The sequence below is a fragment of the Gambusia affinis genome, linkage group LG04 (genome assembly GCF_019740435.1).
Source record: "Gambusia affinis linkage group LG04, SWU_Gaff_1.0, whole genome shotgun sequence".
NCBI lineage: Eukaryota > Metazoa > Chordata > Actinopteri > Cyprinodontiformes > Poeciliidae > Gambusia > Gambusia affinis.
Genome location: NC_057871.1, coordinates 21,330,254 through 21,346,940, shown reverse-complemented (window position 1 = coordinate 21,346,940; position 16,687 = coordinate 21,330,254). Strand labels below are relative to the sequence as shown.

The 16,687-nt window shown below is 41.0% G+C and overlaps 3 protein-coding genes across 7 annotated transcripts; all 3 read right to left on the bottom strand.

The window, feature by feature from the left end:
- Positions 1-1,527: 1,527 nt before the first annotated feature.
- Positions 1,528-2,971, bottom strand: nanos3 (nanos homolog 3). Its single transcript, XM_044114395.1, has one exon. It carries the CDS (start codon positions 2,788-2,790, stop codon positions 2,161-2,163), a length of 630 nt encoding a protein of 209 aa, XP_043970330.1. The 5' UTR covers positions 2,791-2,971; the 3' UTR covers positions 1,528-2,160.
- Positions 2,972-5,304: 2,333 nt separating this feature from the next.
- On the bottom strand, positions 5,305-9,506 carry si:ch211-286b5.4 (afadin- and alpha-actinin-binding protein). Of its 5 annotated transcripts, none has more exons than XM_044114352.1 (13): positions 9,401-9,506; positions 9,263-9,314; positions 9,069-9,148; positions 8,285-8,353; positions 8,094-8,211; positions 7,937-8,015; positions 7,725-7,845; positions 7,131-7,275; positions 6,943-7,046; positions 6,702-6,863; positions 6,107-6,215; positions 5,806-5,974; positions 5,305-5,482 (listed from the first exon to the last, which is right to left on the bottom strand). In XM_044114352.1, exons 2-13 carry the CDS (start codon positions 9,312-9,314, stop codon positions 5,389-5,391), a joined length of 1,302 nt encoding a protein of 433 aa, XP_043970287.1. In that variant the 5' UTR covers positions 9,401-9,506; the 3' UTR covers positions 5,305-5,388. The 5 variants fall into 5 exon arrangements, with proteins under 5 accessions (XP_043970287.1, XP_043970286.1, XP_043970288.1 ...); XM_044114351.1 differs by having other exon boundaries at positions 7,692-7,845; positions 9,401-9,483; XM_044114353.1 differs by having other exon boundaries at positions 5,871-5,974; positions 7,692-7,845; positions 9,401-9,483.
- Positions 9,507-10,778: 1,272 nt separating this feature from the next.
- On the bottom strand, positions 10,779-14,348 carry si:ch211-286b5.5 (uncharacterized protein LOC100003596 homolog). The gene is made up of 3 exons (XM_044114410.1): positions 14,090-14,348; positions 13,529-13,655; positions 10,779-11,190 (listed from the first exon to the last, which is right to left on the bottom strand). The coding sequence occupies exons 1-2, from the start codon at positions 14,177-14,179 to the stop codon at positions 13,530-13,532; spliced, it is 216 nt and encodes a 71-aa protein (XP_043970345.1). The 5' UTR covers positions 14,180-14,348; the 3' UTR covers positions 10,779-11,190; position 13,529.
- Positions 14,349-16,687: the final 2,339 nt, after the last annotated feature.

Below are 16,687 nucleotides of genomic sequence, written 5' to 3'. Positions count from 1 at the left end.
AGGGGAGAAGGGTGTCAATCAGGGAGGTAACTAAGAACACGATGGTCACTGTTGGAGCTCCAGTTTTCTTCTGTGGAGAGAGGAGAATCTTACTGAAATGACAGCCATTTCTGCTGGTCAGGATAGAGGGAAAGATGACTGTTCATCGATGTTCAGAGACCCCCTGGATGAAAAACTGCTTTGGAGCGTCTTCCCCTCAGACTGGAGAGACAGTTCATTTTTCAGGACAATAACCCAAAGAACACACCAGTATCTCAAAGTCTCCAGAGCCACTCTTAATGTTCTAGAGCCGCCAAGCCAGAATCCAAACTCAAATCTGATTGAGCATCTATGGAGAGAGCTAAAAATGGCTCACATATCTCCTATGATGGAGCTTAAGAACTGGGAAGAAGACTTCCCTAAAGGTAGGCAAGATAAGCTTATTATAGGGTTGGACATTATCACAATATAGGCGTTTTCTATCAGTTAATTATTGATTTGGTTTTAAATATCTGAAATACTGCCAATGATGTGACGTTTCCTGTTTTATCCAAAGTTTATCATCAACAACATCAAAAAGGATGCAAGTGCTGCTAAAGATGAAACAAAAAAAGTGTGAATAGCTGTCGATACTTAAACGGTTTTCTATTTGTAAAGAATTTGCAAAAAAAAAACAAAACAACTTTTTCTACATTATAACAAGGTATTTATGTGTAGCACTTGGGAGTAAATAAATTAATACAATTTGGAAAAAGACTGCTGCACAGTGCCACAGTTGGTGGAGCTGTTGCCCAGAAGAACCAGCAAGAAGGTCATGAGTTCGAATCCCTTTCTGAACTCCTTCAGTTTGACTCTTTCTGCATGGAGTTTGCATGTTCTCCCTGTGCATGGTGGGTTCTCTCCGGGTTCTCCGGCTTCCTCCCACAATCCAAAAACATGACTCTTAGGTAAATTGGTCTCTCTAAATTCTCCCTAGGTGTGAGTGTGTGTGTGAATGGTTGTTTGTCCTGTATGTCTCTGTGTTGCCCTGCGACAGACTGGCGACCTGTCCAGGGTGAACCCCGCCTCTCGCCCGGAACGTTAGCTGGGGATTGACACCAGCAACCCTCCTGACCCCATTAGGGACAAAGGGTTTTAGAAAATGGATTGGAAAAAGACTAAATGTGGAAGTAGTGAAGCGTTGTGAATCTGGTAAGTATTCACAACGCTTCAGTGAAATCAAAACAGCCCTGGTTGATTTAAAAAATAAAAATAAAAACTCTCCCCAGTTGAGAGAAGCCTCTTGCATTCAACTTCCGTATGCAATCTTTTTGATATAAAATATCTACCTTACCTTTCACACATTCACCGCCATTTTACAGTGCTCATCGTAAATTTAAGACACTTCTAAATATGCCAGGCATTCGGACAAACAATCCAACATCATAACAAGGTTCTAAACACACTGAGGCTTTTTTATGATCTGCATTTTTAAAGCAAAATGACAGTATCGCATTTCAGCCGTTGGTCACTACACTAGCAATGAGAAGAGAAAAAAAATGCATTTTCAAGTTTAGCCACTTGTTTATAACTGGAACCACAGAAATATTTACAAACTTTACATGAGCTACAGTGGCATAAATAGCCAATATTCCAAATAAAACATGCTCCCAGAATCCAGAACACAGAAGAGAAGGTGCCCCATTAAAAGCTTAAAATGCCGACATGGTCACATTATAAACATACTGTAGAAAAAGGTAATATTGGTGAAGCTGTTCTCCCAGAGTGCTGATTTCGTTGTAGTCCTTCAATGCATTTGGTAAAGTGTATATGAACCTGGACATGTGTCGACCATGTTCTAAAAGTATTCAACAACAAAAAAAGCAAACATTTCCCTTTTTTTTGTCCTCTCTCCTTCCAAACATATCCGGCAGTCGTTTTTTTTTTTTTTTTTTGAATTATGCAAAATTCAAAACTGCAAACAGACAATGTTTAAATTAAATAACTCCAAACAGAAAACATGCGAATAAATATATAATAATAAATAAAAACAAAGCATGCAAATGAGAATACAAAGCAAGCAACACACAAAAGTAAAAGCCACACTTATACTGAATTATTATAATAATTAAAATGCACACAAAGAAGGGAAAAAAAGGGGGAAGCTTCTTTTTGTGTAGGGTCTCAAGGCCACCTGTTAAATCAGCGCCTGGTCTTGGTGTACACCGAGCTGTAGGAGCTGTCCACTTTGGGACAGAATCGTTTGGTGTGGGCTCTGGCCCCAGTGGCGCCGCATAGTGGACACACGTACTGGCGCAGGTAGGGACACAAAACCTCTCCAGCCTGGTTCTTCAGCCAGTGGGATCCGTAGACCAGCTCGGACTCACCGTTATGTTTACAAAAACTGCAGAACCTGGAAGAGGGACGCTCAGGCGGCTCTGGAGCCGGAGCCTTGAAGCGACTCGCGGTACTCCTGCGGTCCTTGGGGCGACACCTGGAATCACCCGGTGTCTGCACCGGATCGGCACTGGCCGACTCCGGTGAGAACCGAAACATATCCTCTGGGTTCAGCATAGCCGCGGAGCCAGACAGCAGGGATTCGCAGGATTCTGCGTTCATGCGCATCGACGCTAAAGTTCCGCTGAAACGATCGGGTTGGGAGTGACGCGCTTTGAGATGTGGCAGGACGGAATCACCGGTGCTATTCCGACGCAAGATCTCTCTGACCGTGTCCGACAGTCCCATATAATCCCTCCAGGGCTGAAAACTTTTGTTGTTTGACTCCATGAAGCGCGGCAGGTGGTGAAAGAGCCCCAACACCATGCCATTCATTCTGTCTCCTTCCCTGGGTTTGTTTTCTCGTCTGCCTGGCGATCGAGTTTTTTTTTTTTTACCAGAAAAGACGCAGAACGACGACAGAAAAGTGCACCTGGGTGCGCACAGCCACCTGCTATCGTTAATTAGGCAAACGAGTCTCCAGGAGTACCAGCAGCCAATCAGGAGAGCTCAAGCGCAACGCGTGCGCCTCTCACTATCCTCCAATCATAGCATATCCCACAAGACGCCAGGTCCTTCCTCCCACGCGTGGAAGTTTAGAAACTGATATCGTCTACCGGCTTTTCATTTTCAGAATGTTATTGCAAACTTTGCTGTTTTGACTGAACCATGTCAGAGTGGCAGGAATGTTCTTTCTCAAACTTTACTATGTTGTTTGATCATTTCAGCTCTTTCTATGGTTTATTGAAGCGCCATAATTATAGTTTAGTAAGTTTTAATGGCGTTTTTACAGAAATACACCAAGTTAGTGTAACGCAAAAAACCTTTCCAGTGTCAATCTCTTTTTTATTTTAAAAACTGGATACTCTTTTATGTCAGCAAAGTGATACGAAAATAGGAAACAAAAATAAGCACTGAGAATTAAATATACATAATAAAACTTTTATGGATAAAACCCATCTTTTTTCTTTTTTTACTTCCACAGATCATTCGCATTTCCTTCTGTGATCTTTCCTGCAAAAGTGCTTATTTCCTCTTTCTCCATCAAGTATCCACATAATCACTCAACAAATTAAAACACTTTTTTGGGCAAGAAAACTGATTCGCAGATACCGTCGGATCTGTATTAATATGTGGATGCGTACCCTGTATCATTCTGCTCCCAGAATGATGCAGGGTTTGTGATTTTCTCCCTGACCCCTCCCATTTTTTTTCGTTTGTACATAGAAATGAAAAAAACGGGGGCCTGTCAATTACAAAATTAATTATATTGTGTTTTCTAAAATTGTTTTTATCAGTAAAAATTAAATGTTAACCCTTCTAGACCAAAAGGCACACATCCATATTTGCACTTAACTCCCCTTGACCTGCATGAAATGGTTCGTTCCTGCTTGACGGTGACGGTGTTCAGCAGCAAAATAGTAAAGTTAGGTTGTCAAAAAATAGAGGCAGAGAGAGAAAAAGGTAGAAGTGTCAATTTGTAACCCAGTTTTTCTCCAAGAGGTGGGTAGACTGTGATTATCAACCATTCAGCATAGTTAGCTTAGCTACAGTCTACTGTTTGCCTGAGATTCTGAGTTAATATGGCGACAAAAAAAGCAAAAAACGACCCCCAAAGACCAGCTCAATTAGTGTGTATTGCACCGTGACGGCCACAAATATCGCCCTTTTGGTATGAAACTCGGTCATGACATTGATACACTTGTCTGCTCCTCCGGTAAAATCTGTTCGAAAGTTTTGTAACGCTCATGGTTTTCTGCCAATGTGCTTCAGAGTACAGTCATGCATTTTCAGGATAAACACAGCAGCAAAACACGCAACTCTGAGCAGCAGGATGAGTGATCAGAGCTGGCACTTGCGCACTGACCATTAATTACCATAGCAACGGCCCCAGGTGGCCTACTGTCTCAGAGACTCCGTCCGGAGCATAACTCGTGATTGGGTGAGAGAGGAGGAGGAGGGAGGACACTGGAACAGCTCAGCCGCTTCAGCACAAGTGTTCAGTTGCGTTCAACTTTTATTAATATTCGCTCTGGGTGTTGATCCACTGCTACTTGGGTATTGTCAGAAGATAGCATTTATGCTATCTGCATGATATGGAAAGAAATAGCACTTTTTGTCCTTCCAGATTAAGACTGGATAACTGTTTCTTTTGCTTTTGAATTTAAGTTGGAAATCAAACGTCAGAAAGCTGTTATGAGACTGGCGGTCAGGAGACGATTTTACTTTTAGTCAGGGGCAAAGTATGGGGGGAAAGGTTATGACAAGTCCAAGGGCCCCTGACCAACAGGGGGCCTTCCTCAATCTTTTTTGTACATAGAAATGAAAAAATGGGGCCCTGTCGATTACAAAATTAATTATATAGTGTTTCCTGGGCGTGCTGTGGTGGTGTAGGGGATAGCGTGACCCACATTTGGAAGCCTTCAGTCCTCAACGTCGTGGGTTCGATTCCCGGACCCGCATGTCTTCCCCTCTCTCCTGTCAGCCTACTTTCGAATAAGGGACACTAGAGCCCACAAAAGACCCCCTGGCGGGGGAAAAAAATATATATATATACATTATATTGTGTTTTCTAAAATTGTTTTTAATCAGTAAAAATTAAATGTTACCCCTTCTAGACCAAAATGCACACATCCATATTTGCACTTAACCCCCCTGGATCTGCATGAAATGGTTCGTTCCTGCTTGAAGCACTTGACGGTGAAGGTGTTCAGCAGCAAAGTAGTAAAGTTAGGTTGTAGGTTAATTTTGTCATGGGGCCCAAGATTCCTGGCAGCGCCCCTGATTTTAGTAATATTCAGAGAATGTCTCAAAACATCAGTCGGCAGTGCATTATGATCGACAACCAGGTTTTAAAACAAAAATAAATCCTTTTATTAAATTTGTTAAAAAGACAAATACTGAAGGTGGAAACATCAACTGAAGCAGCTTGTATCACGACCAGCTCAAAAATGAAGACCAGGTTGTGTGTGGTCTCCTGTCAGCGCTGCCCTCCCACGTCTCCAAGCGGTGATCAGCTTCTCTGGACCTGCGGAAGAACATCATTAAACTTGATGAAGATCTGAGCTTAGTCAGATAAATTTATGAAGCAAAACTCTCAGTCCTTAAATTGAGAAACAATTCATTGAACCATTTGCACAGCTGGTTGGGGCAAGATGGAGCCCCTGCATCACAGGAACTCAAACAGTGTCTTGCAGTAGAATTTGTACTTTTTCACATTCTAACTAAAGATCTTGACATAGTTGTGAGGTTGTAAAAAAACAAAAAAAAACCCAAAAAAACCAAATGCTATATAGACACCTCTGTAAAGCATCGTATATTACATTTGACCAACTTTGTGGTAACACTAACTGGTTATTGTATGTTAGATTGAGAGCGGAGTACAGTTGAGGTGTGCTGGGCGTTTGAACTCTGACCCTTCCCTCATGTAATCCATGAGCAGCAACGTTCCCAGAGTCGCTGGGTGATGGACTGATGGGAAGACAGCCGGATAAGTTGGCTCCTCCCACACCAGCGAAATCTGCACCACAGATATTTGAAAGGTGAAGCTAATGTGCTAAACATGAAACATACAACAGAGTCAAAAGTCTCAGTCTGGACCTTCATCCAGTCCCTTGCTTATGATTCCCAACACGGTCAACCCTTAACTCACTGAAAGCACTGCTGTCCCTCCGGTTTGTTGCTTCTTTTTGAAACAAAGGCGAATCACACAGATACTGCTGCTTTAAGAACAGGCCCCGTTGTTGTTCAAAATCACGGCGCTGTGGACAAAATACACATTTTTGTAAAATTATTTCAATAAGTGATTAATTTGACAGGCAAGGTCTCCCATGACAACAAACCACTTAATTTTAACCTATGGTTTAATCTATGGCTGAAACAACAAATTATTGAAATAACTGAGCTTAGGCCATTTGCTGAAACATATTCAGAGCAGTAACTTAGCCAAAACTGTAAAATAAATAAATGAATAATGCACATTTTGCATTTAACACCTTTATCTGAATGTATGGTTTAGCCAAAACTATATTTACAGAGGACTAGTTTACATTTTAAACAATAAAATATTTTTTTAGTCTAAAAAAAATAAAATAAAAAATGGCATCTTTTAATAGGTTTTCAATATTGTATAAAAAGGCATAAATGATAAAAGAATAAAATCTGTAGAATGTACCTTGCTTTTATCTGATTAATTACCAGAATAATTGATTACCGATAATCCTAATTCAACCTCAACTCCATCTTACCTCGTGGCTCAGTCGAATGGCAGCATCGGTAAACGCTTGGCGCTCCCTTTCAAAAGTCCTCCTCTGATGAGTCAGCTCTGCCCAGGACATCTGAAGACGTTCCCACTCCTCCAAAAAGTAGGAATCCGAGAGTTCGGATGGGACCGTGGAGACCAGGCTGTCCTACGAGAAGCAGCCAGAGCAGGTCTCCCTCAGACCGTTCACGGCTTACTGAAAGATTTAATGAAAAGGCGGCAGGTACCTGCAGAAGCTGCTGCTGCAACCTAACCACCTCCTGACTCTCTCTCAGTTCGATCTCCAGCTGAGCCATGAGCTTATCGTGGTCGGTACCAGCAGCTGTTTGACCTGCAGACAGAATCAATTCCTTGGAGCTTTTGACAACTGGTTTGGTCACAAAACACCTCACGAGATTTATCGTCAGCCATTCACCTTCGGACAAGACGCTTTGCAGCTTCTTCTGCACCAGCCTCCAGCTCTGAACCACTCCTCCAGTCAGGTGCTCGCCAAGCGCCGCTTCAGTTTCATCCAACTTTTTCTCTCCATCTCGGGTAACGTCCAAAAACTCTGGCAACCACTTAAAAAAAAATAAATAAATAAAAGATTAGAGCAGGCATCCTGCATGTTTTAGTTCTCTCCCTGGTGGTAGCAACAACCTTTTCAGCAAGTCAATGTTCTTCTTAGGCCTTCTAACAAGCCATCATTTGATCCAGGTGCGTTAAAGCAGGGAGAGAACTAAAACGTGCAGGAGGCCGGGCCTCCACGACCCCTGGATTAGAGGGTTCACTCCAGGTTATATACGTCATGTTTCTTCAATTGTAGTTAAAAAGGTTTGTCCTGACCATTTATAAACCTGTTTGCATTAGTGTGACTGATGTCTAAAAGTTGACTTTACTCAGGACAAAAGAACTGACCCGTTTTGAGCAGAGAGTAGTGCTACGTGTACCTACTAATGCTACTAGTGTTTACTAGCATTTCCTTTTCTGGACTGACCCATGGATGCTGGCCACTCGTCCCTTCGCTGACCTGCTCCATGTCGACTCGCAGTGCGTGCAGCAGAGTGGTGAGGCTGTGGCGCAGCTTCATGGCCTCCCTCAGCTCGGCCTCTCTACGCTCCAGCATCAGGCGCAGCGCAGCCTCTTCTCGCCTGTCGGGAGGAGAGAGCTGCAGTCTGAAGGAGGGGTCCAACTCAACAGGCCAAAACCTCAGCGACCTTTAACAAGCAACCGTCCACATACCCGGCAGTGAACCTGACCGATTTGCCGAGTTGCTCCCTTTTGCCTCTGCTTCCAGGAGGGAAGTTTATTACTTCTATAGCTGCATCGGGAACAGAGAAAACCCATGCGATAAATCTTATTTTAAATAAGCTTGTTTGAAATAATCCTGAAGTCTCACATGGCCCTTTGTGTCTGTCAGTCAGCTGTGAGAGCCTCTCCTTCAGTCTACTGCAGAGCATCTCTCTGCGCTTCAGCTCCGCCTCCTGTTGGCTGCACTGCAGCTGCAGACGGGAACTCTGGCAGGAAGGAAAGCGCCACTTAAGGTAAACTCAATCAGGAAGTTCTCGCTCTCAAAAGCACTGGGCTTACTTTTAAACGCTCAGATCTCAGATCTCCCTGAAGCCTGGCCACATGCTCATCCGTCACTCTGAGCTGATCCTGTAAGATGACAGTTCCATGAAAAAGTCCTCACACCCTTTGACCTTTCACATTTTTTGGTTTGGGTCAAGGGGGTGTTGTGTGAGATATACCAACAGAGAGTATGACACATTTGTTTTCACTCTGTTTTACTCTGATTCCTGCAAATAAAACCCACTGTATTTTTTATGTTTTTTTTTTGTGTGGCATCAGAAATGATATCCACATGTCAAGGTGAGGCACAGCAAATTTTACTTTCACAAGTGGAGCGCTCCAGCTTTTGCCATGATGCTCCTCCTCATGCAAGTGTAAAACCTTAAATTGCTTTGATTTTAAATAATTTCAGTAGAACTCGATAACATACCCAGGAGCCAAATTTGACCCTCCCTGTTTAAAATCAAAGCACAGCCATATGTTAGAATGGCTCAGTCAAAGTCCAGATCTGAACCCATTTTAAAATCTGTGGCAAGATATAAAAATGTATGTCGACAAATGTCACCCATCCATTCTGTGTGAGCTAGTGGCATTCTGCAAAACATGCACCACAAATTTTAGAAACTATGCATCCTTTTTCTTCTGTTTCACAAATGCGTATTATTGTGTGGCGCTACCACATAAAATAGGTTAAGAGTTTATGTTCATGACTTTACCAGAAAATGGAGAAAAAGATTAAAGGCTGTGAACCAAGCTTGATAGGTCAAGTGGTTTGCTTGGTAGCTGAGCCTCTTTTACCCACCCTGAGGGAATCTCCTTGCTCGTTGCAGTCCTGTCCGTCAGCCCACCAGGAAGTGCTTGTATCCCTCTGGAGATACGAATCTGCAGCGTAATATAAACCAAAGCAGGAAAAAAAAAGGGGAACATTAGAGAATATTCAGTGCTAATGTGGATAAAGGTATCAATGTGCACATGAACGATAAGTTCAAATGAAACCTGAAAGTTCCTGTTTTCCACCAACTTTGCTCTGTTCAAATCTGTACGCCATCTAAATCCACATAAAATCACATTTATGAATTGAACACGTAGAAACTATGAGCATAGCAACGTGATCCACAAGCCATACATGCGTACATTTCAGGTCAACACGCCTATGTGTACATTTCCAGCTGTTAGCAGTCAGACTTGCTCACAGCTGCTGCTGCTTTTATTTCCAGGTGACAGCACTTCTGCTAATTACCAACCATACACACATGAGGCAGGGCACGCTTTGGATTCAGTTGAGCAAGAGGTTTCCTGTAGAGCTTCATATCAGTAACTGCTTCTCACTCAGGGTTCCTCCTGAACGCGTTACAGGCCGCGCTGCGGAAAAACGCGCAAGGGGTCACGACAGCCACCCTCATTATGAGACACGCTCGGCTGGCTCTCTGAAAGTCAGCGTGTTCAACACATCCAGAAGAGCTGAAACAGCTTTGGGTCAGAAGAGTCGCATGAAGTCAGCGTGTGTCATTAATTATTTTAACAAGATTAGACGACTACACACGAAAATTTTTTTCCCGTTTTCTCAGAACATTATGAGTTGTGCTTCAATACCTTATTTAACAAAACAGCAAAAAGAGCAAAACACACATGTTGCAAGTATATATATATTTTTTATTTATTTCCTTTCATACAAACACATTGCATTCATCACAAATCATTGAGGTGACAGGTAACAGTAATTCTTGTGGCTTTGTGCAGATTTCTAGTATTTGACGACACAAAGCAAATCCGGTCCAGCAGCTCCCCGTCACAGCAAAGAGCCAATCCAATCGACAATAAAACGATCATTTTTAAATCCAATTTAGGCCAACTTCATTCAAATAATTTGATTGGAAAAGCATCAAAATACACGCGGCTACTTTTCAGGAATGCCTCAAGTCCTGTCTGTCACAAAGCAGTCACGAATTAGAAAAGTGATACTTTCAAAAAATTTACTTCCGATTTTGTCGTGGAAAAAGTCACTGGCAGTAATTTCTGTCGTTTCCTAATCACTCAAACGTTGCGCAGAAAACGAAGGCGAGCGCCAACAGACAGCAGGAAAGATTTTTGGTTGATTCCAGCGTGGAAAAACGACGACTGACTCATTAAATACAAACAAAACCGAAGGATTTCAATACAGACGCAAGCGTTCGTGCAATGTGAAATAAATTAACGCTGCTACCACTATCCAAATAGTGTAAGGCCTTTACGTGTTTTTATTTTAAATAAAAAGATTCAACGAAAAGGACTGAAACGTAGATAACAGGTGAGTGAAAGAAGCAAAAGAATAACAAACTAACACTTATCCTAATGTTAAAGTATGTCCTGTTGTAGTACCCCAGGTTCACTGTGACACTTTTCGCTTAAATACTTGAATCTTTACAAAAGGCACCGGTACAGTTAGTTGGCCAGCAATGTAGTTGGACATTAATTCTTTCTTAAAATGTTTTACAGAGATAAACCACACAAAACAGCGCAGATGGGACAGAACCTGCATCGAATTTACGTTTAATATCCCTCCACCTGCCCCTCAAAAGGGCACCGGCTGAAAAAGCAAACAGCGGTAACAGTCTGTAAATAGATGTTGAGCACTTAGGCAAAGCCAGATTAATCATTAGTCAAGTTAGTGTCAGGAACATCTTCTGCTTGTTTGTTGAAGAAGTAAGAGTTCGGCCGTGCTTTCGTGTAATAGATGGGAGATATGATACCTTTAGTTTTGGCAACAAAAAAAAAATAAAATAAAATAAAATAGTAGATAGACATCAAGCCCCGAAAAATCTTCAGCACCGAGTGTGTTTTCCCTCCAGCCACCGTGAGGCGCTGCAGAACAAGTCTACGACGACGCAGACGAGAGGTGAACTGAAGCTTTGACGGTCGAGGAATCCTTCGCGTTCCTTCTGCAGCTGGAAGAGAGCAGAGAAAATCAGACGTTTAATACGATTCAATCAGACTTTGGTGTTCCAGTCTTGTTTCATCATGAACGCCAATACTTCTGGTGCCACAACAGGGCAAATCCCTTCGAAGTGAAAATATCTTGTTTTATTTGGCACCGGTGGCGTTTCCCAGCTCACATAATTCTGCAGACAGCAGAGAAATTTCCAGCACCGTTACTGCAACACGGTAATTACTCAACTTTACCCAAACATGTCTTAAGCCTTTCCACATCATGCCTTTCACATGTAGGTTGCTCATCCAGCCTGAAGGAAGAAAAGTGGTTTATGAGATTTCCTGTTTTGTAATAGAAGGCAAAATAGCAGAAATGCCACAATGTGGAACTGCTGCATATTTCCAACATGAGGAAGTTTATATATATATATATAAATGCAAATGACAGTTTCTGATGAAAATAATAGCAAATTAAAACAATACAAGTCTTTAGTACTTTTTCCTGATTTGGGCTTATCAATAGATTTTTCTGGATCAGAAATGCACCATTTACAATTTTGGATCTGATTTCTGTAAAACTTTGACCTTCCGATGTCGCCTTTATCCAGTTCCAATTTCTCTTTGAGAACAGTAACCAAAAACAAAAACGGAGAAACAATCCTCCTTTTTCCCAGTAGTCTCTGTTTATATTAGAAGCAGAGGCGATGCCACACTCTGTGAGGGAGAACTGTCTCTGACAATGTTTATAGTGGCCCAATGATGTCCAAATAAATCATATCTTAATGTGAGTTTTTTATGTTTTTTTTATTCAGTTTGTAGTTGGATTGGGATGGTTAGCTGAAGTCTCTGTGTATATTCTTAGAGGAAAGTAGATCCGGGTCCGTTCAACGTTTCGAAAAGCATCCTATTTGATTTTAGTTTCTCCAGGGCTGGAAAAATAAAATTAAGCTTTAAAAAAATTGTTGATTCTTCAGAATTTTTTTCTTCACATATGGTCTAAAGGACAGAATCACTATTTAACAAATGGATTGTTCTTTTTTTCTACTTTTAACAATTCAAACTTTATTTTTGATTTGCCAGATATACCTTGTTTAAAAAAGGGTAACTTTATAGCACTACGGAAATGCAGATCTTCCTCCTCGTCGTTAAGGGAACACTTGCAAGAACTCACAGAACACAAAATAAATAAATGTGCATTTATTTATTTATATTTAGTCATTTTGAACTATCTCATCACTCCTAGGTATGTATATATATTTTATAAACTTTGTCTCATATGGTTATATTTGTATTATTGATATCTAATACCTCAGAAGGAGCAGCTTGTCAACCAATAAGCAATTTCCCCTTGGGGATCAATAAAGTATATTCTACTCTATTCTAATGTTGAAATATTATGTTCTGCCAAGCACAATCAGAAACGTGGTGTCAGTCGACAGTCACCACGGAGAAGGACAGAAATTTACAGAAGACAATGGCTAAAGAAGCTGGCTCTTCAGAGTGCTTATTAATGCAAAGTTGGGTGGAAGGAAGAAGTTTACAAATAACAGCAAACCTTAGCATTGAAAGAATTGCGAAGCAAACCTCATTCAAGAGATTGGGGAAAATTCACAAGCTGTGAGCTGAGAATGGAGTCATATTCTATAGATGGCAGATACCTTAGCATTCATGCTGAACCAGGTCTAACAGGTCAGCATTCAGTGACTCCTTTGAGAGTTTAACACTAAGATAACCAGAGAGTCAGTGGATAAATACACAAATTTGTTTGGACATTAACTCAAGCAACCTGTCTTGAATCTGGGACCTTGAGACTAGCGCTGAATAGCAATATGTATCACAATAGACATGTGATCATTATCAATATAAAATATCTCCCATAGAATATCCAATTATTTATTTTGTTTATTTATTTTAATATATATCCAATCATTTCACAGAACTCCGCTCCAGTACCGCACAGCATCTTGGGAGATGTAGGCAGAGGAAAGGTTTTAGCCGCTCAACCTCTTACCAAGCTTGGTGACGTCAACTAACGGCCGTTTCAGATTTTGCATATCTGATAACTGCTTTAAAAGAAAACAGCGTGGAGTGAAAGAAGATGAGGAAAAACGGCTCAAGAATAAATTGTGGATAAAACAGTAAAAAGTCAAGTCAGCCAGTTCGGCTGTATTTCAGATACTTAAAACAAAAAACAAATCAATAATTATCGATATCCACTTTTATGAAACCGTTGCCATGGTATTTTTTCAGCCACATCGCCTAGCCCTATGTCGAAACAGCAGAATGATGAATACCTACTACTTGGCTCATCCCAGTGGCATAAAGCGCCTCTTAATTTCTTAAAAGTCGTCTTACCTCAGAACAGTGAGCAGGACTTTGGGGGTCTGAAGGGATTATCGCTGGAGGGGACCCCTATGAGGAGCGGGTCCTTGCTGGCATTCTGCATGCAGAAGTTTTTCAGGTCGGTGGCAGCCTGGGACACCTGCGGAGCCCAACATATGGCGTGGGTGTGAAAACATGGCCAGCATAAACATGAACTGTGTTTTCTTCTGACCCCCTTGCGCTCAGAATTTGCTCGTTTTTTTATTTTCCCTACACTAACTTTTTCCGCCTCTGCTTTTTTTGCATAATATTTCCAAGCAACGGAGCCACGGATCAGCTGTGGTTGTACCTAAAATGTTTCATTTTCATATATAACCGCACTCATTTCCAGAGAGCTTGACTTGTATACGCCTTTAACTTCAAAACTTCGAAGTAGCAGCGAGTTACTAATATTTTAGCTACGTTTCTGGTTAGCTTGGCAGCAATTCAGCAAATCATTATGTGACAGAATCCACTTTTTCGTGATTTCTAAACTTAGCTTCAACGTTCAAAAGAAAAGTCTTCCGTGTTTGTGTGTCAGCGGAGGGTTCGTACCTTGATCCTCCGGGTACTGGCCTCTAACCGGAGCTGCTTCACGGTTCTCTGGGCGACCACTAAGTTGCTGCTGGCGTTGTTGTTCGACATAGCGGCGGTCGTTGGTGTTTAAGAAAATCCAACTTCGTTTTTTTTAATGACAGCTGTCTACAACCTCAACGGAAGCGAGACCTAAAACTGTACTACACCCAGAACTAAACTGGGAAACAGAGCAGGAAGGTTGCCATGCCCACACTGCGCTATCCGAGCCCTCCTATTGGCCAGCATGTCCGTCAACCACGTAATCTTCCCACCGTTCCCAAGGAAACGCCCGTAAAAATATGGGCCATTATTTTAAGTTTCCTAGACAGCAAACAGGGTAAAACGTGACCTTCAGTGGTTGTTTGCCACCTCATTTAACTTTACACCAGACTGGGGACGCTTTCAAAGAACTGCTGCTTTATCAATTGTGTAACATGTTCAGGTGAATCTTCAAACGAATTCAGAAATAAAAAAAATTAAAAAAATCATTCATAGCATTTTTTTAAATCAAAGCAGATGCAGCTCGGAATCAGCTTGCTTCTTATTTCATACCTATGCATAACCGTTTCATGCCTTCCTTCTTCTAATTTGAACTTACAAAAACATTTCAACAAGCATGTGGCAAAGGTGAACAGTCTGTTGCATCAAATGATTCAGCAATCCCTCCTTCCTTGTGCCATTGATAAAAATTAATTGCATCAAGTTGTTGTCTGTATTGTTTTGTATGACTATAATCTGGATAACACACAAAGTAAAAATTGGGATTAAGTATTTCAACACTTAAGTGTTTAGTTAACACTGTATAAATTTACTTAAAGGTAAAAAGAAGACCCAATGTCAGCGTGTTGCTATATTATATATCAATTTCTACTTGCAAAAAGTGAGTGGCATTGTGCTTAGTTAATCCAAATCTGTCCTACTTAATTAATTAGGCAATTAATTAATTTAAGAACTGGTGGATTTCAAATATAGATATTTTTTTTATGGAAAAAAACAGCTGAAGGCTAACAGAGACTGTACAAATAATGCCAGTAGTGATCTGCAAGTTAAGAAGTTAAGGTTGTGTGGTAGATAGTTGATTGCAAGTCATTGACTTTGCAACAGCTCTTCATCCTGAGTAAGCATGTGGTGACTGTGGAAATGACTTCTTTTTAACGAGAAACTTGCAGCAGAACCAAACCATCTGCCTCGACTGACATCAGGTCATTTTAGAGGATGAGTGAAAGCCTCTCATCAAAGCTTTGAACATTACATGGCAAAGGAAAGACTTCCAATTCATTGTCAATTAGGAGCTTCTGGTTTTTCAAATTTCAGCTCATTGTCTACCATCTACAACCCAGAATACTATTCTGGGATTAGAAAAGTAATTTTTACTCAGTCTAACTATATGCAGCAAACTCCTGCTTTATAAGTTTGATTAATCTGGGAAAGAAAACCTGCCGGCCTTTATCTAGCTGCAGGGTTGCTACGATGCAAATGATCAAAACCCAAACACCTCCCATGGTTTCCGTCTCAAACAAAGATCGACCAGCATCAGGTGGATGCAGCTCATTATCTCTAATTATTTATTTCTCTTGAGAAGTCCTTTTATTTCCCTGATTTATTCTTACAATAAGCAACTGTCTTATAATTTTTTTATTCAGTTTGGCTCTTAGTAGCATATAACAGACACATATGTAGGTTTGTGCTCAGCCTTTTAATTGTTTTGTTTGAAGCAGTTCATGTAATACAGCCCGCTGTACAGACCAGTGATACGGTGTCTACTATATGTTTTCAGTTATTAATGCGTGTTTTATTCAACAATCCAAAACACAGAATATTTGTGACCACTAGGTGGTGCTAAAGAACAATAAAGGGCAGGATTTACGTTTGACTTCAGTTGATCTGAAATCCTTTGCTGCTACAGACAAGGACGTAATGCCTGGATAAACCATGGCTAGTCTTTAAAAGACTACAGACAATGTAGTGTTTGTGTGTATGATTATTATTGTTATTCATAATTTATTATTATTAGTAGAGCCAGCAGCAATTAGCAAACACCTGGTGGAACTGCTTATCTGCTGAATTCATTAAAAGAGATACTTCTCAGTCCAACTCTGGTAAAATCATTGTTAAAGGGTTAATGGAGGAGCCAAGTTGTGATGGCTGCTTGAATGTGGAGTTTCAGAAAGAACAGGAGATTTTAAAGAGACAGAGGCCCAAATTACTGAGTCAAAGTTATTATATATGTATATGTACACATATGGCATTTTATAACAACTGAGTGGTGCATATTTACTTGAATGTGCTATAAAATACCATGTGACTGGAAAACACATAATGCTGCCCCTTTAAAACTCTACCAAAGTGAAAAGGACTGTCCAGATTGTTATCAGCACAGAGTTGAAAAGCCAGCAAATATGATGGTATGGGTAACTTGAGTATATGTGAAAACAACATCAATGCTGGAAGGTACAAACAATTTATGGAAGAACATTTGCTGCCATCGAAGCAGAGTCATTTTTGCCACATTCTGCACGTTTTACAACAGTGTGTCTTAGTCGTGAAAGAGTGCAGGTAGTAGACCGTCCATGGGAA